At 32.7% G+C, this 26,686-nt stretch overlaps 1 protein-coding gene across 3 annotated transcripts in view; it reads left to right on the forward strand.

The window, feature by feature from the left end:
• The first annotated feature begins 330 nt into the window (after positions 1-330).
• LOC123718520 (kinesin-like protein Klp98A) overlaps positions 331-26,686 on the forward strand; it is a 33,325-nt gene continuing 6,969 nt past the window's right edge. The window contains exons 1-22 of one of the 3 annotated variants that reach the window (XM_045675111.1): positions 331-552; positions 1,621-1,690; positions 2,765-2,875; positions 5,598-5,714; positions 7,679-7,918; positions 8,726-8,901; positions 9,312-9,436; positions 10,251-10,357; positions 12,060-12,230; positions 13,186-13,425; positions 13,913-14,102; positions 17,401-17,575; positions 17,960-18,116; positions 18,470-18,643; positions 20,373-20,498; positions 20,763-20,882; positions 21,658-21,805; positions 22,246-22,384; positions 22,770-22,992; positions 23,691-23,781; positions 23,968-24,113; positions 25,372-25,580. In XM_045675111.1, the coding sequence (XP_045531067.1) occupies positions 506-552; positions 1,621-1,690; positions 2,765-2,875; positions 5,598-5,714; positions 7,679-7,918; positions 8,726-8,901; positions 9,312-9,436; positions 10,251-10,357; positions 12,060-12,230; positions 13,186-13,425; positions 13,913-14,102; positions 17,401-17,575; positions 17,960-18,116; positions 18,470-18,643; positions 20,373-20,498; positions 20,763-20,882; positions 21,658-21,805; positions 22,246-22,384; positions 22,770-22,992; positions 23,691-23,781; positions 23,968-24,113; positions 25,372-25,580 (3,302 nt within the window). In that variant the 5' untranslated portion in view covers positions 331-505. The remainder of the gene's footprint in view (positions 553-1,620; positions 1,691-2,764; positions 2,876-5,597; positions 5,715-7,678; positions 7,919-8,725; positions 8,902-9,311; positions 9,437-10,250; positions 10,358-12,059; positions 12,231-13,185; positions 13,426-13,912; positions 14,103-17,400; positions 17,576-17,959; positions 18,117-18,469; positions 18,644-20,372; positions 20,499-20,762; positions 20,883-21,657; positions 21,806-22,245; positions 22,385-22,769; positions 22,993-23,690; positions 23,782-23,967; positions 24,114-25,371; positions 25,581-26,686) is intronic. The other 2 variants (XM_045675119.1, XM_045675129.1) reach the window with 2 other exon arrangements.

Consider the following 26,686-nt stretch of genomic DNA (forward strand, 5'->3'; position numbering starts at 1 on the left):
TCAGACTCTGCTGGCAATGTCAGAAATTTAATTAAAAAGGTTTTCTTTATATGATATAAATAATTTTAATATTTTGAAAGATTGAAAATTGCTTTCACCTCATGGTTAATTATTATTTATTATAATACTCGCATTTAAACATATGTACATATATTTTTTAAATTGATTTAGCTTCATTTAAAATGTTCAAATAAGTAGTGTCAATGTCGATTACCATTTAACAATTTACTATTGTTGTTCGTCTTTGGCATACTCATAGACTATTTAACAATTGACTATTTTCTTGGTGTCCGTCATTACTTTTTCTTTCTACACATTTGAAATTTTCAGTCTTGCTGTGTGACTGTGATGATGATATTATTATTATTGTGTCAAATAGCAAGAAACAATGTTTGCAATATAAATGAATATTGTAAAATGTGATATTGTTATTGCGTGATTTGGTTTAAAAGTTTAAGATCCAAAAGTGTTCGTCATTTAGATACGGAGTATATAATGTGTTACAATGGCTTCGGTAAAAGTCGCTGTAAGGGTTCGCCCGTTCAATCAAAGGTAAGAAATTAGTCATGAAAACCATAACAAATGTATTGTTATTTTTGTTTCCATTACATTCTTTGTTAATTTTATCTCAAACCTAATCTTAGTGCGTAGTATATAAACTATGCTATCTAACGATGTGAGTGCTTCTATTGTTACGGGACATTATTTTGAAAGTACAAAAAGGCAATGATGTCACTCGGAAGGCTTTCACGGTTCGTTTGCATTTAGATTTCGTACTGTTTTTTTGGTGTTGAAAGTATACAAATATGCAAAAAGCTTGGCCGACCTACTACTTCCAACTTCACATAACATTTTTAAAACAAAATATAATTAAAAAAACGTTTAAAAAATTGTGACACGCTGTTATAATTAATTTTAAAAATGATAACAATTTAAATGCATAAATAATTATCACTGCTTATATTTGACAAAAATATCCGACTAAATTTATAATTCTGTAAGTAAGTAAAGTGTAATAGGTTGTGATGTAACAATAATAAAAGCTCTATTTATAGCATACATGACTATTTAATAAAATTTAGCTTTTGCTTTGGAATTTTTTGTTGTTTCATCATATATAAAGAATTATTCTTTGTTAGGTTTGTTTACCAATACTCAGCATACCTACTGCCATTTGTTTCATTTATCACAATTCAATGATTCATAAATTTTGTCAAATAAATATAAACCAATATGAATATCCACTACTTGATTACATTTTGGACATTATTATTACTTTTAATATATTATGGTTATTAATTTTAATATTGATTGTTTAACTTAGTAAAGATACACCATGTTATAACATAATTTGTACATCGAGTTGTTTAAAGTTTTTTGTTTAAAACATGTAACAAACAAATAGTTAATAGATCATTAATTAGATTAGATAATTTTTTCCAAATAAATAATAAAGATATTAAACAATACATAGGTATTTACAATATATTCAACTTATTTTTTATTTCAGACACAAATTACATGTTTTCTACAATTATATAATAAATTAAAACCCACAACCTTTAAAGAATTAATTAAGTTTATGCAGTGCAGTATTTTTAATCTTTTGTTTTCTTGCAGAGAGAAAGACATGAATGCAAAGTTAATAGTACAAATGGATGGGAAAAAGACAAGATTGATGACGGTAAAAGTAAGTATTCTAATTCTCTGTGCATCAAATCATAAAACTCTAACTGACTTCTATTAACTGTATATGAATATATATTTATAGATACAATAGTTAAAGTAGCACCAAAAACTCCTACATATTTATCAGTTAGCTATGCAATTAGTATATTTGTATTTTGTATTGTTATAAGATTATTTGTGGTTTATAAGTCTTTTTGAACTGTGGACCTACAATAAATAAAACATTTAGTTCAAGGTAACTAAAAGATGATATATATTTCCCTGTTAAGTATTTATATTTACACAAATGTCAACTTCCTATATCTCAACAGAAAGAATGATTGAATTCTACATTAAAACTGCAGAACTGCATACTGCATATTGGTGAATGTTATCAAATTTACTGGTCTGTTGTTGATAACCTTGAGACGTTAGTACCTTTAAATGTTTTACGTAATATCCAGCGGTTTCCGCGATTTCCGATATCGACATGTTTCGCACCCTAATAATTGCTGTCGTAATTTAATTTTAGTTATGTTTTTTTTACAAGCACTAATGGTATGTAGATTTGCGACATTTGCGATTTAAAAGCGACATGTTTAATGAGAAAATTCTTATTAGCTAATATACAAGGATATTTTATAGATTCATATTTTATGTCGTGTCTACATCGTATCCCTAACCTTCCTAGTCACTGATGTGAAACGCTGATTCATGTGCACTTTTCATTTACGTATACTTATTTTATTATTGTCCTTTTTGATTATTTACATGTTTTAATTAGTTTGCTTTGTTCCATAAGTTGTATATATATATTAATATAATATATGTATTAATTAATAACTATATGTCTTAAATATTTTTCCAGTTCTTGCGCTTACCATATCTGATTTAATTTTGTTTTCTAACCGTGGTTGCTTGGAAGAGATCGCTCGAAAGCGATAAGGCTGCCAGTGGCCTTTTACAATTACCATTTTACGTAATGTTAATTGTACTGTATCTGTGTATATTTGACACGAAATTATAACAAATCGTAATGTATTTATATATGTTTTAGAATTTTCTTTAGAAAGTAAACCCTATATTATAATTACAGAGTAGCAAAGATCAGAACGATGCCAACCGGGAGAAATACAAAGACTTCACATTTGACCACTCCTACTGGTCGTATGACAGCGCCGACAACAACTTTGCGACACAGGAACAGGTATAACCCCTAAATATTTGTTATCAATACATTAAAAATGTATACTAGTGCGAGAGCTGTGGAAACATTAAATTTAAATTAATAATATGAATATTCATGAAGTGGTATTCTGATTATGTTGAAGTCGAAGGATTCTGTTTGTGTTGAAAAGGGACTTTAAGAATTATATCAATAATGACTAAATTAAAGATTTTAAGGATACAATATTTATTTTAAAACAAACTTTATTTAACCTAAGCATTGTGATTCATATTAAAATGTCATTTTGGAAACGACCTTGGAGAATATTGTATATAGCGAATTCATTATTCTGTTTGGACAGATGTCTCATTGTGTATGACCAACATTTGAGTTAATGGTTTTTACATAATATGTTATTGAAGTTCAGGGGAGATCGTGGGATGTATAAAATAACTAATCGAACGATACTTTAGTTAAATGTTTATTTTCGTTAATTAAAATTCCTTGATAGCGTGATATTTACCAAACAATGTTACCAATCATTTCAGAAATTCAACCAAGCTTTATATATAGTAGTTTAACAAATGATTTTATTCTGTTATAAATTAGTCTTAAGAGAAACAGATATACTTTATATTTGTAATATCTCGACATTTGGCGACATTTTCATTTCGCACTGAGTTTAGGCGCTAGCAGATCAAAATCATAATGACCTAAACGGTAATGACCAAGAACTCGTTTACCTACATATCATTAGGGCTGTCATCTATATTATGTCGTATTATAAGTTAGACAATGTGCAGAATTGGAACTGGTTTAAAATTTAAATAATAATACATATGTATATACCTACACACACTTTCACACTATCACACATAGCCGAACTAGGTATTACTTTGTTTAAGTGTATTGAATCATTTTTATAGATTTTTTCTTTTCGTAAAGTTTAAACCATTTCGTATATATTTATGTATTCCATCTTTAAGCAGCTCCAACTTTTACATATTCTCATCACGCGGCAATAGTTTTCAATAATGTGCAAGCCCATGGTCTTTACCCTCGTTGAAATTCATTAAAACATCATTATTTGTTAAATTAAATAAGGTACAAATTTGTGTCTTTAACCTAACCTAACCTAACCTGATGGGAACTGAGACAATATCATTTACATCATGCATGTAATATTCACAGTTTTTTTTTCTTAAGATGTCCAAAGCCATACAAAAAAAAAATATACAAATAAGGAAAATTAATATATATGTTTGGGATTTCAAAAGTTTCCTCTATATTTAAGAAGTACAGCATCTCGAATTTTCTATAGCGTGTAAAGTTTAAAATCAATAGCACATGTAACAGAAGTTAACAGCCCTAACACACCGACCCATGTATTCCGTATTCGTTTGAAAACCGATGACTAAGATTATCTTAACTCCTAATCAAAACTGGGTGCCATTCTTCAAGACAGAGAACTTGTGTTCGACCCACCTGGGGTCGTTGTCCTAGGTTTAAACAGCTGAATTTTTCATTAAACCTGGAATAGGCTAAGTTCGATATAATTTTGGGAATAAGCAAAGTTTTCATGATTTATCAATTTTATTTTTGGATGGAGATCGAACCAATATATAATACGAATATATAAAGTCAATTTTATATAAGTCATGGAACCGGTTTTAATATATTTATAATAAATCCCGTTTATTTCAAATGATTACAAATTTTAATTATACATTTTATCCTAATCCTATTATTATGTTATCTTAATAACCTCATTTCCTTTAGTACCTTTTATCGCAACCGCTTTACAGTTAAAGGCCTCCTACAGCTTGTTTCTATCTTATCCATGGCTTTCTTTCTCCATTCACTTTTATATCTTCTATTTACCTCTTTTTAGGGCGCCCTCTTATATCTTTAATATACTGATTAAAAAAAAATACGTATTTATAAAAAAATATCGGAATTATTCGAAAACCTTATACAAATTTGTTTGTTAAAATGTAAGATAACGGTCCAAATTTTAACCCACTTAAATGGTTACGGTTTGATTGTGACTAAAGATTGTGATACCGTTCGTTTAATAAAAAATCGAGTAAACAATGTTAGTTTGAAAGTGCCCAATGCTATGGGCGACATTGTTGGCATAAGTTACGTGAAATCTAGATTGTTCCTCCGCGTTTTTGACTTCTGAATTTTCTTAAAGAATATTGCGTAATCCTCTAGATGGCTTATACTACTTTAGTCTTAAATATTCGGGCAATATTATGTAGATCTTATTATATAGATATGTACATATATGAGGAATAACTATCCTGACGTGTTCGTATGCAATTTGGATCATTCAACAAATATTTAATGATCTACTAATAAATGGCGCTGATGGCCAACTTGGGATCACGCCGTCCAAAGAATCTGTTAATCTTTGGTACATCACACATTTTATTCGCTATATACGAAATTCCAGAATACTACAATTTATACAACACATTGTAGATGGAGAAACCGATCTTCTCGGTTTCGGCTAATTGAAAAAATAAATTTCGAACAAAATTTTACTGCTGTATTATTTAGACGCGCTGAGACGCACTATTTTTCGTGTATTGTAAGACAATTAAAAAAAAAAACATAACTAAAAAGTCCTTTCAATGACTGGTCGATAGTCCATACCCATTACGGTGAATCACGAAAAGTTATATTTTCCTCTAAAGGTTTAGCCAGTAACTTTATCTGTATAGATTCAGGTTAATTTTAACCTAATTGTTTTCAGGTATTCTCAGACCTAGGTTTGGACGTTATTGACAGCGCATTCGAGGGATACAATGCCTGCGTGTTTGCGTACGGACAGACGGGCAGCGGGAAGACATTTACCATGATGGGATCACCGGTAAGACATATATGAAATGGTTGAGCTGCCTTATATATAGGGACAAGGCAATAACCCAAAACAGTTAACTCAACAGTAAAAACAAAAATAATATCAAAATGTACACTAAAAACAATATGACAGACTTATTGTACTACTTTTGGAAAATAAATATTATTCTATTAATGACTATTTGCGTGAAACATTATAATTAATATAATTTTGATAGCGTAATAAAACATCTTAATAATATTATGATGTGATAAATCTATTTATACCTATAACATTCTAATTTCATTCTATTAAGACAAATTTGCACGCCAAGGGTGGCAGAATATGCGTTTTGTACCCACCACATTTGATAACATTTTTGTACCATATACTTGCAAATTAATTATTATTATACAATACGTAATATTAAATTGAATGTCCAAAGTAAACGCGCACTTATATGTATTGACCTTTGACTTCGAAAGCAAGGTCCATCTAAAAGTACCTTTGATAAGCCTTTTCCTCCTTACGAAATGTAAGTGAAATAGATATATCTGAGACTTATAGGTTTATTGATCTCGAAACCTAGATGATAACATCAAGATTACAATGACATGTTGAACAACGACATGTTTTGAGGTGATCTTAAAATGTTCGATTTTCTACACAAACTGACTGATAAGCCAATTTCTACATATTCATGTAGAAGTATATAATAATATCCATAGGTCGCTGGTTCAGATCCGGCTCGAAGGACCAAAATGTACGATTCTGGATGGCTCGAAGGACCAAAATGTACGGTTCCTGGGTCAACGGGATGCTTCAAATAATAGAGATTTATTGATTTACTCTATATTTACCACTCGCGTGTTACAATAGAATATGAGCGAAATAATGACGTGCTAATTGCTATGTACCGAATGAATACAATTTAACAGTCAAAGAGAGTGCCTACGTCGGGCTATACTCTCGGGACGTAACTCCGACGATTTGGGACATCGTCACGCTTATAAGTGATCGATATGTACATCCATAGGAATTTGTCAAGCTTGTAAACGAGCAAGAGTGTACGAACCTTGGCACGTACATAGGGATCATCACGCTTATAAACTAAGAAAACCTGAGTGAGCAAAATGTACAGCCTTGGCTCGTACATATAATAATAGCCTTTTTCTGAAACACTATGTTAATAGTACCTACCAGCGACGTGTTAGAGCATCAATAAAAGAAGTAATAATAATTTTCTATAAATTATGTAATTTTTCTAAAGTATTTTAAGCTATTTTCTAGCAGAGTAAAAACGTTTTTAAAGATACTAAGACGTTTATAAATATTTGTACAATGTGTGCGTCTGGTTTAGCTCCTCCCAGACACAATATTAAGAGCTGTGTGCAAAACTTTGTGAAATATTACAAAGCAATACATGATTTTAATGCCAAATATATAACGAGTAACAATAAAAGAATGTAACTTAACGTATCGTTTTCCGATTAAATACTGTAGTAAGGAAGCCGTTACGACTGAAAATTAAATTAAAATAAATTTTCAGCATATTTTTTGCATCATATTTCTATATGTGTTTTGCGATCGGCTTCGTGATGTTTTCCTACACCGTTCGAGCGAATGTTAAATGCGCACATGGACAGAAAGTCCATTGGTGCACTGCCGGGGATCAAACCCACGACCTCAGCCATGAGAGTCAGCCACTAGCCCAAAACTACGCAAAAGTTCGTAAAAAAATGTTTGTAGATATAGACCTTTGCTTGCTTTGGGCGAAAAAAAACGCAAACACGATTTTATTTAGTTCCATTAAACTCGAATCTTAAAGTTTTTATATAGAAATCTGCATAATTAATATTCTACTATAAAATTTTAACAGGTTTATAATTTATACATTCTATTGGTATTATATTAGAATTTTGCCAATTAAATCATCCGAAATGTGTCGTCTGCCAACATCAATAATGATGTCTGTTTTTTTTTTTAACTTTTAGGACTCGCAAGGCCTAATACCTCGAATATGCAGGCAACTATTCTCTCGAGTCGCAGCAGGCAAGGAATCCGGTGCATCGTATCGTACAGAAGTCAGCTACCTCGAAATCTATAATGAACGGGTAAAGGATCTGCTATCGACTGATGCAGGGCACTCTTTGAGGGTACGGGAGCATCCAAAATTGGGACCATATGTACAGGATCTGTCCAAGCACTTGGTGTCTGATTATGATGATATACAGGTTTGTATGATTTATTGTCGTTTAAATGTAATAAAACCACAATTAACAGCATTTTAATCGCTGGATTACATTATTTTATAATGATAATCCACTGTTTTTCTTTTGTATGCATGATCTTTTCTTACTCTGTGATACTCCTATTTATGAATATATAATATGGGGCATTACGCGTGAAGCGGACATGTACATTAACTCAATTATCTTCTAAACTTATAACTATAATAAAATTAAAAAAAAAAAACTTGATCGAACTTTTTGAAAACCTCATTTTAAATTTTTACTTCCTGTTTTGGAGGTCAATTATTTTTTTGTCTTCAAAATTTATGTTCTAATCTAAACTAATTGCAAAACGTGATATTAAAAAAAAAACTCACTAAAAAAATGTACTCCAAAAATCGGAATTTCAATAAGCATTATTTTTGAATGACCATAACTTGAAAAATAAACATCGTAAAAAATGTTACGTATTTGCGTTCATTCAATAGAGGTATTTATCATTATAACATGTTTTTTCTTTGTCCGCTTCACTTGAAATGACGTGCACACACGCATTACACAATTAAACCTTTTTCTTTAAAAAAATCTCTATTATTATTATTTTATGTGTTTCTCTGTGTGTGTTTTGTTAGTAATAAATATTATGTCTAAATGTCTCATATGTAACCCGTTTTGACAATAACAATAGTTCAGTTTACGAGTTCACTGATCTTTTGAATGATTTATTTTGCTATTAAAAAATAAACCATTAATGTTGGTATTGTCAATCTCAAATTTCTGTTAGGTATAAACCTTGTAATCTTTTAACAGGAATGCATGCACAGAGGCAACTTACAGCGCACCACGGCGTCTACGCAGATGAATGACGTGTCGTCTCGTTCGCACGCAATATTTACGATCACGTTCGTACAAGCGAGCTACCTTCGTCACAATAATATGCCCAGCGAGACAGTTTCTAAAGTGCATCTTGTAGATTTAGCGGGAAGGTATTTATTGTTAATTTATTTATTTTAAAAGGCACACTAACGAAACAACAAACATACAAACACTTAAACACGACATATAACAAAACGATACATGCATGTTCTTCACGATACATGTCTGTTATTGATATAACGAGTGTGCACAACATTTATGGGGAATCATTACGATGACAAAGAGAAAATAACTTAAACATTAAAAGCAATAGACAAACCAGGCCATAAATATTATCCATTAATATAAATATTATCACAAAAAATTAATGATCTTAGACAAATGAGATCCTTATGTCGATTCAATACTAAAATATTCTAACGTTAAATTTTCATTTCCCAATGTTTTTATGATACAGTGTACACACCTGGTTATTATATTTGAAAGTTTTTCATTGTCGTCATTGTCCATTGTTTTATAGTGAGAGGGCGGATGCCACAGGTGCGACTGGCCAACGGTTGGTCGAAGGTGCCCACATTAACAAATCCCTCGTCACGCTTGGCTCTGTCATTTCTGCATTAGCCGAGTCCAGCCAACCCGTCGATAGTAAGTCATCCATATTATACTAGGTTTTTGCAAACGGGCAGAAGGCTCCACAGACATTGCCAGAAGGCTTAGGGATCTTGCAGAGCAGCGTTGGCCTAGTGGCTTCAGTGTCCAACTCTCAGCCCTGAGAGTAGATTCGATCTCCGGCTTTGCACCAATGGACTTTCTACCTATGTGTGCATTTAACCATTGCTCGAACTTGAATGAAAGCACCGTGAGGAAACCGCCTTGCCTGAGACCCAAAAAGTAAACGGCGAATGTCAGGCGCAGGAGGCTGATCAACTTATTTGACAAATGATCATAAAAAAATCGAAGGACCAGATTGCGCAGGTTCAACTACCTGAAAAATTATTCGTGATTGATCTTCAATATAATCTTTAGTTAGATATAAAGTAATTTTAATATTCACAAGCAAACGATTGGTATTTTATTTAATTTGACTTTGGTGTGATTTATAAGTCGAAGTCAAATAATTTGTTTCAATAAGGCATATTTGTTTGAAAGTAAAACTCTTTAAAAAAAAAAACTACTACATTAAAATCAAATAAATCTGATAATATATTCGAAAGGAGAAATGGTATAAAAATGCCTAAAAAGTCCTTTAATAAATGGACAGTTGCCTGTATTGATCATCACAGACAGGCGTCTTGTGTCCAATTATGGACACATTTGATTTATGGTCTACTGGGTTTTCTTTCGCCATCTGATTAAGAGTTCATCAAGAATCTTGGTTCTTTTGTCTACATGTCCCATGATTATATATTTTGGTCCTATTATTATTTTTTTTGCCAATATTGTATACATTTTTTTACAGATCGGACACCAAAGAAAAAGGTGTTCATTCCATACCGCGACTCCGTCCTTACTTGGTTACTTAAAGATTCTTTAGGTGGAAATTCTAAGACAATAATGATTGCAGCTGTGAGTATAATCTTTATTTATTAGTTATTTTTTATAATTATAGAGTACATTTACTTTTCACGTAATTAAAAGCGAAAAAAAATTTAATTAAAATTATTTCAGCGGTTTTTTTTTCATAGAACAGGTATTCATGTATTTATTTGCATTCCATAACGTTACAAAAGATGTTTATGAGGCTTAAAGTTAGGTACAATATTATGGACCCTGTTAGGGCACAGCAAAACCAAACAAAACCTATATAACATAATTAATAGCACATAAAACTTCACACTCCAGGCTAGTACCAATTACATAGAATAACATATTTTTTATTTATTTAATTTTGAATATTTAGGGATTAATAATCATGAAATTAAGCTATATTTTTATCTTCTAGGTACTCATTAACGCTATAATAACATTTACGTATAAGAAGTTTTTTTAGTTTGTTTGTAAATATATGTATCTTTTTTTCATTTCTTAGTGTCTCAGGTAGTTTATTATAAATTTTGATTGACATGACTAGTGGGCTTGATGCATGTATTTGTAATCGGGAAGATGGTAGGTTTAGGCGTTTTTTGTGTCGAAGTGTATATATTGTCTGTATGTCTTCGCGTGTGGTGTAAAATTCTTTGTGTGTATGGGCAAATTTACAGATTTCCAATATGTATAATGAGGGTAGAGTGATAATGTTTAGTTTTATGAAATGTGGTTTGCAGCTGTCTGTTCTATGTTAACTATGATCCGAATTAACTTTAGTATAGGGGCAGGAGGCACAACTCATGATGTTAAGTGATACCGCCGCCCATGGACACTTTCAATGCCAGAGGCAATTGGTACGCTCATTTCCTGAAGGAACTAAGTTAAATTGGTTCGGAAATTCAATTCATTGGGCAGCGGCAAAGTCTGCCTTATAAAACGCACAGTCGTGGAACGACGGACGTCAAGGTCTTAAGGTCCACCCGTATTTCGTATTGCATGTGACATTATTTACACCAGTCGACATTTTTCGTGATCAAAGTTGTTACGTATATAGGTATTAAGGCGTATTAAGGCGCCTATATGGTCGCCAAACTGCAAAAAAGCATATTGCTTTTTCCATTTGTTGTCATCGTTTCTTGAAGTATGGCGAATGGAAAAAATATATGGTAGTAGTTTATGATTATATTGAAAGATCGATACACGATTTAAATAACTTCGCTCGATTGAAAAAAAATCCAAACATTCATTTTTATTAATGTATATAGAACATGATTTTTAAATTCAAGTAATTCATTTCAGAAAAAAAATTGATAAAATATTATTTATTTAATGGTTTGCATAGCCAATTGTTATTCGCTTCAGCTCTCGCTTGCGCACCGCAGTCCACCCCGAGTCACTAACACAGAAAAATGTGCTGGGATAGGGTCTTAATATAATATAACCGAAATGAATGTACAGTCGCTTAGATAAGGGGCGTAGGTTCGTTCTCCGGCTGTGCCAATGGGCTATCTGGCTTTGTGCGCATTTAGTTCTGTCTAGCACGTCGAAGGAGAACATCGTCAGGAAACCAGCATGATGTAGACTCAAAAATGACGACGGCCATCCTGTTGTTAGATATTAACACAGAACAGATACAATCTGAGGCCCAGACTTGAAAGGTTGTAGCGCCACAGGTTGATTGTTTTTTTTTGGGGATCCAATAATAATATTATTTTAATAACAAAACTAATTTTCCCTTTAGATATCGCCTGCTGATTGTAACTACGGGGAGACACTGTCCACTCTTCGTTACGCTAATAGAGCCAAGAACATCATCAATAAACCGACAATCAACGAGGATCCGAATGTCAAACTTATCAGGGAACTCAGAGAGGAAATTGAGAAACTGCGCGCGCAGATATCGCACAATACGGTAGATATTTATTTATCTCGATAAATTATATATAAAAAAAAATATATAGCCAAAGATGGAATATAAGGAAAAGGAAGAATGAAAAAAAAAACATAAAAATTATTAAATACATTTAACTGAGTATTACCCAATTTGGATGTGTTGTGTGATGAGTAAAAGTGGTGGTATGTACGTGAGAGTGTGTATGTAGAGTGTGCTCATGATGCAGGTTATTTTGGGTTATGGATATTCATAATTTTTTTTAACCATATTCCGCGGTAGCTTAAACCATTCAAGGTTATTATTCGTTGTATGTTCGAGCTGCGCTATACAAAATTTAACTTCGCTTTAATTTTGTTAACAAAATGGTAAACTACAGGATAATAATGATATATCTGTTCAGATATATGTTAAATTAATCACTTTGTTCGAAGCTGGATAACAACTGGCTTTATTGTTTTAAACAGGAGCTTATAACTAAGATAACATTAGGGATTAACAAAAAACTAACTGACGTATTGAAGAGTTCGTAAATCTAAGTGACGCTTATTCCACATTATAGGAAAGTGAATATTAAATTACAATGTATGAGTGTGGTAAAAACTAAAGGGCTCCTATTGGCTTTAAGTGTGCGGTATTGTTTACATTTTGTTAGTAAGTTTTGTTTATATTTTATAACGTAAAGCTTTTTAAAAAATGTCTTAGATTGTATAGGGAACTTAAGTTAATTATATTTTTACATATTATACTTGTATGCGTCAGTTATTTACTATTAGAATTTGGGTCAAAGTACTAAATAAGTTAATATACTTCGTACTCATTGAATATGATTCATCATTTTACAATAAAATGATTTCGCATTATAGTACTACGATGTTTTGAATATTATTTTATATTTAGCGTTAACGTATATACGTACGTACGTATACGTTGCGCGTGCTACGTATACGTTTCTAATAAAGCTTGGTATACGCAGGTACCTGTAGAGACCGAAGCGGGAGTTTTAGCCACGCTCCAGCGGAAGGAGGCACAAGAGAAAGTATTGACCGAGAAGTGGACGGAAAAATGGCGAGAAACGCAACAAATTCTGCACGAACAAAAGGCTTTGGGTCTACGGAAAAGCGGATTGGGCGTGGTTTTGGATTCGGATATGCCTCATCTTGTTGGCATTGATGATAATCTCCTATCTACTGGTGTTACCTTGTACCATCTTAAGGTATAGATATTTTAAGTTTTATTGTCTTTTGTTAACATAGCTTCTACACATTAAGAAAACACTTTTTAAAGGGATTGAAGGACGGATAAACTTATAGTTATTTACATAATTTTAAATTTAAATTTTTTCGACGCTTCGTGCTTTACAGCGTGCGAGGTCACGGTGACTGAAGATAAAAGGTGTTGAATGTCAAAATTATCACAGCTGTAGACAGTATTTATATTTGGATTTATAAGTAGATGCTTTAAGATTTGATTTACATACGTGTACGATTTATAAAATTTAAATAAAACGTGTTTAATACGTTCAACAGATTTATCTAAATTCATACTAGCTGTAATGTGCCTTAGCTATTTATTTGCTAATATACTTTTAATGAAATAAAATAACACTTTGATATTATCGACAAGTTATCTGGCCATATTTATTATGAGGAAACCCTCTAAGAACTTATTTGCTCTATAAAACTAAAATTAATATTTTGTAGGAAGGAGAAACAGTAATAGGAAGTGAAGAGTTCAGCCCAACTCCGGATATAGTGCTGAGTGGGGCGGGGGTGTTGCCATTGCACTGTAAGGTGACACTCCACGAAGGTGTCGCCACAATCGAGCCAGCGTCTGGTGCTCAGTGCTGGCTCAACACTGTGTTATTGGATAAACCGGCTAAGCTTAGCCAAGGTATTTTTTTTTTAGATTAGTAGTATCTTTTTCTGACAATAACAGGAATTTTAGTATTAAAATTAGTTGGTAAAGATCAAAATAGTGACCTCTTATAGAACATTAAAACTGTCGTCCCAGCAGCAGCATTTTCTAAATTCCGTCTGGATTTCCAACCCAGGTGTTCAGGCACCTCTTTGTTTCTCTAATCATATAATCCGCATAATTGTCATATATTTAAGAAATGATAGCTTGTAACTTGTACTGTAGATATATTATTTATTAATGTTTACCACATCATACAAAGTACTCAATCACACATCCACCATCAAAGATACACCATGTTATAAACTCTTTTATCTTATAAATCTTACTTTATGTTACAAAAAAATACAATTAAAATACCTGAAGTTTTTTGTCAAGCATAAAAAAGGTAAAAAGAAAATACTAGCAAAGCAGCGGATTAGGTTTGAGTTAAGCACTTAACAATGCATTCTTTAAAACAGATTTAATTTAGTACCATAAAGTCGGTAGATTCTATATTTTTAATTAAAGTACCAAAAAGTCGATAGATTCTATATTTTTAATTTAGTACCATAAAGTCGGTAGATTCTATATTTTTAATTAAGTACCAAAAAGTCGATAGATTCTATATTTTTAATTTAGTACCATAAAGTCGGTAGATTCTATATTTTTAATTAAGTACCAAAAAGTCGATAGATTCTATATTTTTAATTTAGTACCATAAAGTCGGTAGATTCTATATTTTTAATTAAGTACCAAAAAGTCGATAGATTCTATATTTTTAATTTAGTACCATAAAGTCGGTAGATTCTATATTTTTAATTAAGTACCAAAAAGTCGATAGATTCTATATTTTTAATTTAGTACCATAAAGTCGGTAGATTCTATATTTTTAATTAAGTACCAAAAAGTCGATTGATTCTATATTTTTAATTTAGTACCATAAAGTCGGTAGATTCTATATTTTTAATTAAGTACCAAAAAGTCGATAGATTCTATATTTTTAATTTAGTACCATAAAGTCGATAGATTCTATATTTTTAATTTAGTACCATAAAGTCGATAGATTCTATATTTTTAATTTAGTACCATAAAGTCGATAGATTCTATATTTTTAATTTAGTACCATAAAGTCGATAGATTCTATGTTTTTAATTAAGTACCATAAAGTCGATAGATTCTATATTTTAATTTAGTACCATAAAGTCGATAGATTCTATATTTTTAATTTAGTACCATAAAGTCGATAGATTCTATATTTTTAATTTAGTACCATAAAGTCGATAGATTCTATATTTTTAATTTAGTACCAAAAAGTCGATAGATTCTATATTTTTAATTTAGTACCATAAAGTCGATAGATTCTATGTTTTTAATTAAGTACCATAAAGTCGATAGATTCTATATTTTTAATTTAGTACCATAAAGTCGATAGAGTCTATGTTTTTAATTTAGTACCATAAATTCGATAGATTCTATATTTTTAATTTAGTACCATAAAGTCGATCGATTCTATATTTTTAATTTAGTACCATAAAGTCGATAGATTCTATATTTTTAATTTAGTACCATAAAGTCGATAGATTCTATGTTTTTAATTTAGTACCATAAAGTCGATAGATTCTATATTTTTAATTTAGTACCATAAAGTCGATAGATTCTATATTTTTAATTTAGTACCATAAAGTCGATAGATTCTATATTTTTAATTTAGTACCTTAAAGTCGATAGATTCTATATTTTTAATTTAGTACCATAAAGTCGATAGATGCTATATTTTTAATTTAGTACCATAAAGTCTATAGATTCTTTATTTTTAATTTAGTACCATAAAGTCGATAGATTCTATATTTTCAATTTAGTACCATAAAGTCGATAGATTCTATATTTTCAATTTAGTACCATAAAGTCGATAGATTCTATATTTTCAATTTAGTACCATAAAGTCTATAGATTCTTTATTTTTAATTTAGTACCATAAAGTCGATAGATTCTATATTTTCAATTTAGTACCATAAAGTCGATAGATTCTATATTTTTAATTTAGTACCATAAAGTATATAGATTCTTTATTTTTAATTTAGTACCATAAAGTCGATAGATTCTATATTTTCAATTTAGTACCATAAAGTCGATAGATTCTATATTTTTAATTTAGTACCATAAAGTCGATAGATGCTATATTTTTAATTTAGTACCATAAAGTCGATAGATTCTATATTTTCAATTTAGTACCATAAAGTCGATAGATTCTATATTTTCAATTTAGTACCATAAAGTCTATAGATTCTTTATTTTTAATTTAGTACCATAAAGTCGATAGATTCTATATTTTCAATTTAGTACCATAAAGTCGATAGATTCTATATTTTTAATTTAGTACCATAAAGTATATAGATTCTTTATTTTTAATTTAGTACCATAAAGTCGATAGATTCTATATTTTCAATTTAGTACCATAAAGTCGATAGATTCTATATTTTTAATTTAGTACCATAAAGTCGATAGATTCTATATTTTTAATTTAGTACCATAAAGTCGATAGATTCTATATTTTCAATTTAGTACCATAAAGTCGATAGATTCTATATTTTTAATTTAGTACCATAAAGTCGATAGATTCTATATTTTTAATTTAGTACCATAAAGTCGATAGATTCTATATTTTTAATTTAGTACCATAAAGTATATAGATTCTTTATTTTTAATTTAGTACCATAAAGTCGATAGATTCTATATTTTCAATTTAGTACCATAAAGTCGATAGATTCTATATTTTTAATTTAGTACCATAAAGTCGATAGATTCTATGTTTTTAATTTAGTACCATAAAGTATATAGATTCTTTATTTTTAATTTAGTACCATAAAGTCGATAGATTCTATATTTTCAATTTAGTACCATAAAGTCGATAGATTCTATATTTTTAATTTAGTACCATAAAGTCGATAGATTCTATATTTTTAATTTAGTACCATAAAGTCGATAGATTCTATATTTTCAATTTAGTACCATAAAGTCGATAGATTCTATATTTTTAATTTAGTACCATAAAGTCGATAGATTCTATATTTTTAATTTAGTACCATAAAGTCGATAGATTCTATATTTTCAATTTAGTACCATAAAGTCGATAGATTCTATATATTTAATTTAGTACCATAACTGACAACATACGTCATATTTTCTTATAATTCCTTAAACTCAACACCGCTTTATCAGCGATATTTAAATAAAATTGATATTTAGTTATACGTTAAAATTATTAGTTCAGTAACTTAATATTTTTTCTTAGGTTGCATCCTGCTCCTGGGTCGTACGAACATGTTCCGCTACAACGACCCAGCAGAAGCAGCAAAACTTCGCCAAGAGGGCAGCGCTTCTATGATGAATCTCTCCAGGCTGTCTCTTCTTTCGTGGTCCACCACCGATCTGGCAGCTAGTACTGAAAATCTCAATAATACACTATCGTGAGTAACGGTATTACAACAATATTTTTCAGACAATAGAAAATATCTAGAAAAATGTTTTAGTATTATTTGTTATAGTGAAGGGGGCAAACAGGCAAAAGGATTACCCGATGTTAAGTGATACCGCCCATGGACACTCACACTGCCAGAAGGCTCGCAAGTGCGTTGCTGGCCTTTTCGGAATTGGACCGCTCTTTTCTTGACTTGACTTTTAGGTTCCATTCTAGACATTTCTTACTTCGGTTGTAAACGTTCAGAAGGTTGACTTTAGAAAATAAATTAACACATATTTTTCCTTAAGTATATAGTTCTATGTATGGTAAATATCAAGTAGCTGATTTGTATATTAAAATAACTCCTCGTTAAATCTGCATGATATTGTAGTGACTTGGAAAGTGAGATCCGCTGTGAGCGTATATCGGCCCAGCGAGCAGAGCTGGAAAGAGAGAGACAGCAATTCGTGCTACAACAGCAGGAGAGACAGAGACGGTGGCATGCCGAACGGGAGGAGCTGCTTAAAGCCCAAAAACAACTCGATGAGGTAAAGATGTGATACTAAATTTTATCGAATTTTGTGTAATTATTTTGGAACTATTTTTAGCCCCAAGTGTTAGTGTAACTATTTGAATAACATTTTGACTTTTAACAACCGCAATGACGTCACATTTGCATCACCTCGACCCCTGTAGTTCCACTATGTGGAACCAGCTGCCCATTTAAGTATTTGTGAACCAATTCGACTAAGGGGCCTTTAAAAAAAATCCTTCTAATTCATAAATGTACGACAACCCACTCGCGAGCTCTCTGGCATTGAGAGTATCCATGGACTTATATCACCTAACATCAGATGAGATCAGAGAAGATCAAGGGTTATAACACCAATGCCTTGAATAGGAACGTTCAGCAATGGAGCGTGAATATGCAGCGGCGTGTAGGCGTTTATCAGGTGATTGGCGAGCGTTAGAACGCGGGTGGACGTTACGTAGACGTGCGTTGAGATGTCGGCAGAGAGAGTTAAACGCGCGTGTTCATAGACACGCCGCCGCAGGACGCGCTGCGCGTGCGCAGGTACCTAATTTGTAGTATTTAACTTTTATTTTTCAATAGGTTAATTAAAAACAGTTAATATTTTAGAATATGATGGTTAAAATATTTTAATTAAAATGCAGCGTGTGTGTTTCCTTATATATGAGTTACTGAAGTTAATTTCTAGTCGATCTAATAGGCAAGTAGGTGAACACCCTGTGCCTGCCGTCGACTTATGGAGTCTAAGCCAAGCCGATTTCCTTCACCGTTCGAGCAAACGTTAAATTAAAACATAAAAAGTCCATTAATGCACAGCCAGGGATCGAACTTACGACCTCAAGGATGTGAGTCCCTGTAGCCAGTAGGCTAACGCTGCTGTACTTACTGCTTATTATGAGTTATCGTTTAAATGGTTAATTATAAAACGAAAGAGCGATTCGTTCAATTGTGATTGGTCAAACGAATAGACGTATCGTGTTGCGTGTCTGTGATTGGCCAGGACGTTGTCGTTGCGTGTTCGTCTTTTTTCGTACATTCCCACGTCACGCTCACCAGTTAGTATATGTGCTTGATATAGTATGTGTGTGTAGATTTTTGCATAATACGGAAATGTTTTTTTCGTATTGTAATTCGTGCATTGTATTGAACACTTTTTATTTATTGCCTTATGCCACAGCTGTAATTGTGTTACTAATGGTTTTCGATATTAAGATCGCGTGTGTAAAAGTAATGAGTTTAATTTAAGCAATATTTTTACTGTAGTATGTTAAGTATAAGTACATATGATATCATGTTTTAAAGGCCGGCAAGGCATCCACGAAATTGTGCCCTTTTTGAGCATCCCAAAGGCTTGGTTTGCCCCAATATCATATAAAAAAATGAACTTTATTTTATTTAAATGTATGAGGTTAGGTTAGATCTTCTTTCATTTTTTTAACGTTTTTGGAATTACATCACGCACGATTGGCGTTAAGAAACTCAAGATATAAGTATAATTTTATATATTAACATATTATATATACAATCGACACTCGATAAATTGAATAAATTACATGTTAACTAGTAATCTTACAGGTATCATACACATTATAAAACAAAACACTTAGTCAATACAGAAAGACTAAACAGTTTACATACATTAACAATATATATGTAACAGAAAACAAGTAAGTACATTTATAGACAAAATATATTTAATATTTGACACGGCAAATATTAATATTTCAAATTACTGCTTAAACAAAATCAGAGTGTTGCCGCCACTTCAAACACATCCTCACATCTTCTATGATGAGGTGGAAAATATCAATATTCTCTGATAGACTAAAGTAATAAAAACTTTATAATACACATTTAATTGTTATTACATAATAATAATGTAGAATAAATTAAAAAACAAATAAACAATCCACGAATTTGTATCAAATTCTTATTTACTTGATGGTTATTTAAACGGTATTTTGAATCCTGGTTGTTTGAAATTTATATCAAGGGTCAGTTTCAATATCAAATGTATTACGATATGACTTTCGAAATGTTTCGAAAACAATTAGTAGCCCATATCGTAATCGCGCTCAGACAATTATATTGTTTTGTTTTCCCACAAGTGTTAGCTAAGTAACGCATAGACTAGTGCTTGTCACTTGCATCATTTTATTAGAACTTCTGATTTTGGGCAGTTTTGACACACGATTGGCATGTACCAAACAAAATTGTAGACCCAAAGTCAGATTTTATTATAGTTTTTTTTTTGCTATCCCGTGCCCCGTAGATTGAAAAGGAGGAGGTAATCATCACGGATCTGGAGGGGCGGCTGGGGGGGAAAAGGAGGGAATTGGAAGACTTTGTAGCGAAACATATCAAGGAACTCGTCTCCCAAGGATACATGATCGATGAGGTATGTTTTCCGCTTCCTGTGGGAATCACAGGCCTTGCTTATAAACTCATTGTAATATATAATAATAATTTCATCAAATTCGACGCGAATTGTTATGTGAATGTATATTTTTTTAATGGTAATTTCCCTCTGTTCAGCGTGTAATTCCCACTAATTATTTATTTTATCTTAGTTTTGCTTGCTTATCAGGATACATGTTACTGATGAAAATGATGTCTACAATACATTTTATATTTTCTGGTGAAAAGACATTATATTATACAGAATTTGTCCCCGAGCCCTGAGAGTCCAGCGTCAGAAACATCGACGGAGTGTCTAATGCATCTCCTACAGCAATGCGAACCGAAGACCGCTCATAATATTAAAGAAACTGTTGAAAGACATGTAAGTATTTTGTATTTTATGGCCATCCGCTTAGTAATAAAATTAAAAAGAATAATTGTTAAGAAATAGATATATGAATATTTTTGGGCGGATTAAATATGTCGTAAGATTTTTGTTGAGTCAGTAGATGTTTTTTTATTGAAATTGATATAAAATAATGGACATTAAACAGCAGTTTCGGCAAAAATATGATACATTTTACTTTTTATGTATTTAATATACAGTAAACTTTATAATATTACGAGATCTAAGTGTCTTGTATAACAATTATTTTCTCCAGATAAAACATATCTTTACATTTATAATAATTTTTACGCACTTATTTAGTTCATAACATAGTTTTGTTTCGATTTTAATCCCCTTTGAGAAAAGTTGAACGTTATAGATACATAACGCGTTATATGGGGTCATATAAGCGCGTTATGTGAGAATAATCAAACAACGCGCAACCAATCTGTCATGACACAGGTGGTTACTGTATTTTTATTCTCATGTAAGTGACATAAATGTTTTTAATCTGAAATCCCTTCTTTAAACCTAATCATCATCGTTCACGCTTTATATAGGTAACTGTAAAATGTGGTAAATACGAACTAAATGTATATTTAAATTAAGGAAACGGGGAAAATGTGTCACAACCAGAATTTATAGAAAGGTTATTAACACAAATATTATTAACATTGAAAAATATGAACCGAGTTAGTTATTTTTTCATGAAGTACTTAGACTTTATATATCAATAAATAAGAAAGTAATTGAAGAAAATACATTGCAGAAAAAAGAGTTAGAAACTCTGGAACAAGAGTTGCAAGGCAGAGTGGCGTCAGTGGCTGCTCAAAGGGTCAAAGTGGAGAGGCTTCAGGCTGAGTTGGCCTTGCTCGCGGCGAGGGAAAGAGGCATCACTAGGGCTCTGGCTGAACAAGGTATTCCATTTGATGCTTTTTAATTACTATATCAGCAAAAACCCTAGAGCATCGTAAATTCTTTATACGGAAAAGACAAAAACTTTGGTAATCCTTTAACATCAGCACTTGTAGGATGCACATTATCGTCATATAATTCTATACTATCTTATATACTTCTAGAAAAGAGCGTAGAAATTTTTAAAAGGCCAGCAACGCACTCGCGAACCCCTCTGACAATGTCAATGTCTATGGCGGGGTATCACTTGACATCAGACCAGAAGACAGGAGGCTTTCCTGTTTGCCCCGTTATGCAAAAAGAAATACTAAATAGAAACTTGTTTTGATAGAAGTGGGTTACTCCATCATTCAATGCTTCCTCTATGTTCTCTTACATATGCCACATATATATATATATATATATATATATATATATCTTCAAAGATATAAAATTTCTTTAGAAGACGGTGACAGCGACATCTCTCCTTTGGAAGGAGTGAAGCGTTGTAAATCTGAGCTGGTCTTGAGGACCAGAGATGATGATCCTCCCGAACCGCTGTCGGCTGATGAGAGGGAACACTACCGAGCGAGACGGCTTAGGTATTTATCAAAAAAAAAAGTTGAATATTTTCCTTTATAAGCCTTTAATTTATAGGTCTTAATCATGATTATATTAATTAAATAATTTCATAGATAAACAATATATATGAAACTGAAAACATAATTATATTAATTAATAGACAAAAATAAATAATATAAAACTGAAATTTTACATTAAACAAAGGACAGTTAATACTTAATATCTCAAATATTGTTAAATATTTTCTCACATCTCATTGGTGAGGTGGAACATACCGTCATCATCATAATTTTTGAAACATTTCGTCTACAGATAATAAATATTAATTAGGGTTCAAAATGATGAGTCATTTACAAAAATTTTGTTATAGGCGTTGATATATCTCTCAGTTTCTCTCTGATTCAGCCTCAGCCTAAGTCTGGACCCTCTCCCGTCAATAACCTCCCCTGACACGTTCCACACGGCGAGTTCGTCTCCGAAAGCGATTCCTTCGGAATCTGACCTGCCGAGCCCCTCTACCACGGAAGCGTCGGCGCTCCCCAGCGAGACCGAGCCCCTACCACGATTTCGTTTGGGGCACACGGCTGATGATAGCGACGACATGTCCAGTACTGAGGATTATCATAAGGTGAGAAGTTAATTTGACCTTGAAATCTCCATTTCTTTCTGTAAACAAATTGTCAGATAAATGATTTATCAATAAAAAATAAATCAATGGCGCTACAACCTTTTTAGGTCTGGGCCTCAGATGTCTGTGTCTGTTTCATGATTATTTGTAGGCAATAGGAAAGTCGGTGATCAGCCTTCTGTGCCTATAATGATTTATCACTTACTTAAATATTAAATTGTAATATAGGCTTCTTGAATAAGAACTAAAGAAGTTCAAAGCACTTGAATATTACAGGTGTCCCAAAAAACACTGTCTAGAGTTGATCCAGAGTTAGAGTCCCTTTAGAACATACATGCGGGGGGGGGGGGAACATACATTCCATGTATTTTCAACGTAGTTATTGGTTTTCCGTTTTTAGGTTATTTTTGGGTGTATTTTTGAAAGTAATGAAGAGAAACAATTGTTTTTCTTTTTATTTTAGCCTATTTAACAATAAAAAAATATAAAACCTATACTCGAAAAAATCGTAGAACATACATGGGGGTGACCCTATCTCTGGACCACCGCTTGACACTCTTTTTTGGGACATTCATTTATTGGGGTATAAATATTATGAAACAATATCATGTTAAAGTTGTTTTGTTGTCAGGTGGACATTTGTTGTATTTAATGATAACTCCGTCTGTTCTTAAATGTAAGTATGAATGTATTTTCAGCCAAGCCGTATAGTGGAAGGTCAGTCGTCAAGTTCTGTGGAACGTTCGCCTGAAGAGAGGCATCAAAGGTCTAAATATAGGAGAAGATTAGGTGAGTCTTTTTTCCAGACAAGTTGTTCTATGGAACATTTAACTTGAGTGTGTAATATACATTTTTTAATCGACACCAATTGATAAAACTTTATTCTTCATCCTAAATACATTCATTTTAAAAGGAACACACAAGTTTGTTAAAACTCTCACAGCCTGAGAGTGAATAGTTGATATCTATCTCCAGGAGAACGTCGCGGTCGTCAAGTGACTGAAGCAGAGGCGTTGCGCGCGATGCAACGGCTTTGTTCGCGAATAGCCTCGCAGAAGATGCTCGTCATCTCCTCGCTGGAGAACGATTGTTCCAAGGAGGACCTCAATGGTCAGATACAGGTACAGCTTAAACTAAGAACGGATTTTGGTATAGATAGTTGTGATTCATTATTATTTACAGTTATTATAAACTCTTTTGCAATAAAACAGGATAAATTCTTTAACACCGATGTACAGAACAAGAAGTGGTCAGCGATAAAGATAATATATATTTTTTTAAATCCAATAAAGTTATAAATAAATACTTCGAAAACAAAAGTTGCAACAATTAACAACATTTACCCAATTATGCTTAACGGAACAACCATCGAGTATGTAGACAGCTATACATATGTTGGTAACAAGTTTCATTTAAGAAACAAAGACATGACAACGAACTGGATCGCCGCGTCACCACAACTTGGAAGAAGTTTTGGAGCTTAAAAGAAATCCTCAAAGCTAAGCTCAAAATTAAGTTAAAGAAAAAGGTAGTGGATTCCTGCCTGTTGCCCTGCCTTACATATGGAGCACAAACTTGGATTTTCAAAAACAAAACAAAAGCCAAAATACGTTCGTGCCAACGTGCGATAGAAAGGAGTATTCTCGGAATAAAATTAAGCGACAAACATAGAAGTGAAAATATTCGCAGAAAAACCAATATTATTGATGCTGAGCAATATGCCCTTAAACTTAAATGGAGATGAGCAGGCCATGTAGCCCGTTGTACAGACGACAGATGGTCTAGGACAGTAACAGAATGGACGGGTCCGAAAGGAAACAGAAAGAAAGGAAGAGCAATGGAGCGATGGGCCGACGGGACCGAGAGGGTAGCTGGCAGACATTGGATGACGATTGCGAAAAATAAAGTAGGGTGGGAAAAGTTGGAGGAGGCCTTCTCCCGGACAGGGGCCGCATCTTAGTAAAACTATATTTTTTCTTTTTATTTCAATCAAATGTATGTCAAAGATGGCTTATTATTATTATTATTTAAAGTTATAAATGTAAAAACCTAGTAACGAGTGTTGAGCTCTGACTGTGAGTCATACCGAATGATTGAAGCTGTGATACTGCTGTATCTCTCTTCAAGCAAGGAAACATCTGGAACGGACAATCCGTTTCCATCTGTTGCTGTCCAGCCCATCTCTCATAACAGTATAGTTTTGATGAGTCTCACTCGATCGGTCCATCTGGTTGGTTGTGTGTGTTACCAACCACGATCGGTTTTTCTAAATTATCATCGCCTCTGCTGTTTAACTTCTAAAAATTTAAACTCTTATACTAAACCGCATTAAAATGAGCCAGGGGAACTGGGTTCACCTTATTTTTTGGATTTTTCCAGGTGTTACAAGAACTTCAAAAGAAATACGTTCGTCTAGAGATGGCGCTGCAATATTCGTTCTTCGACAACCAGCCGAACAAAAGGACTATCATGGTGACTCCGATTCAAGAGACTCCATCTCTTACGTTGAGTGAGAGCGACATGCACATAGCCACGGAAACGGACCAAGAAAATAACAATGCCTATATACAGGACCCGCTCTTGCATAGGTGCGTAAAAGGAAAAAAGCTATTTAGAAAAAAATATCCTACATTATATATCCTATATTTGTTAGTATATAAACCTCTTTATTTTTAACCATCTGCAATCAAAGCTCTAAACTTTTTTGATATAAATTTGAGGCAATTAGGAAATCCAAATGTAATTATTTGTCTTCCCTCCGTGACTCGCAAACTACCAAACTGCGGCAAGTGTCGATCCGGGGTTGACGTGATGCTGAAGTCTCCTCTTGTATTGTTCGATCGATCTAAATATCTTCCTCGACAGTTGCATACACGTTCATGTTATATGTCGAAGTAAAGTAGTTGAATCAGAGAGTTAATTGAATCTCTAGACAGTTAATTAAAAATCGATATTCAATCAAGTCAGACAAGTGAGTGAACGAAACGTTTAATGAGTTTCCTAAACAAGACTAACCTAACCGTTACAATAAAGCAAAACACGGAATTCCCAAGCTCTCAGTTCTTCACGATCAAACCGAAATAACAATAACAAATGAAATAATCATGGCGGAGTCTTGTTTTGCATTGTTAATCAACTCGCTGACTTTCGGTTAGACAGTTAGTTAAACGCATTCGACGCTGCTTTATTTAAATCGATGACCAATCCTTCTCCGAGCGGCTCGATCCTTTGGCGTTGCGTAGAGATGTGGTGTCACTCTGCATCTTCTACCGCATTTACCATGGAGAGTGTTCAGAGGAGTTGTTCGGATTAATACCTGCAGCTGAGTTTCATCATCGGACGTCGAGGCAGAATACAAAATTCCACCCGTATCACCTCGACGTCCGCCGTTTCACGACTGAGCGTTTTTCGCCGCGCACCACCGCTATGTGGAACCAGTTGCCCACTGAAGTATCTCGAACCAATTCGACTTAGGGTCCTTCAAGAAAAGAGCGTACAAATTCTTAAAAGGCCGGCTACGCACTCGCGAGCCCTCTGGCATTGACAGTGTCCATGGGCGGCGGTATCACTTAACATCATGTGAGCCTCCTGCCCGTTTTCCCCCTATTTTATAAAAAAAAATCATAATGCTAGCGACTTGATTGAGTATCGTACATTTAATTAACTGTCTAGAGATTCAATTAACTCTCTGATT

The sequence above is a fragment of the Pieris brassicae genome, chromosome 2 (assembly GCF_905147105.1).
Source record: "Pieris brassicae chromosome 2, ilPieBrab1.1, whole genome shotgun sequence".
NCBI lineage: Eukaryota > Metazoa > Arthropoda > Insecta > Lepidoptera > Pieridae > Pieris > Pieris brassicae.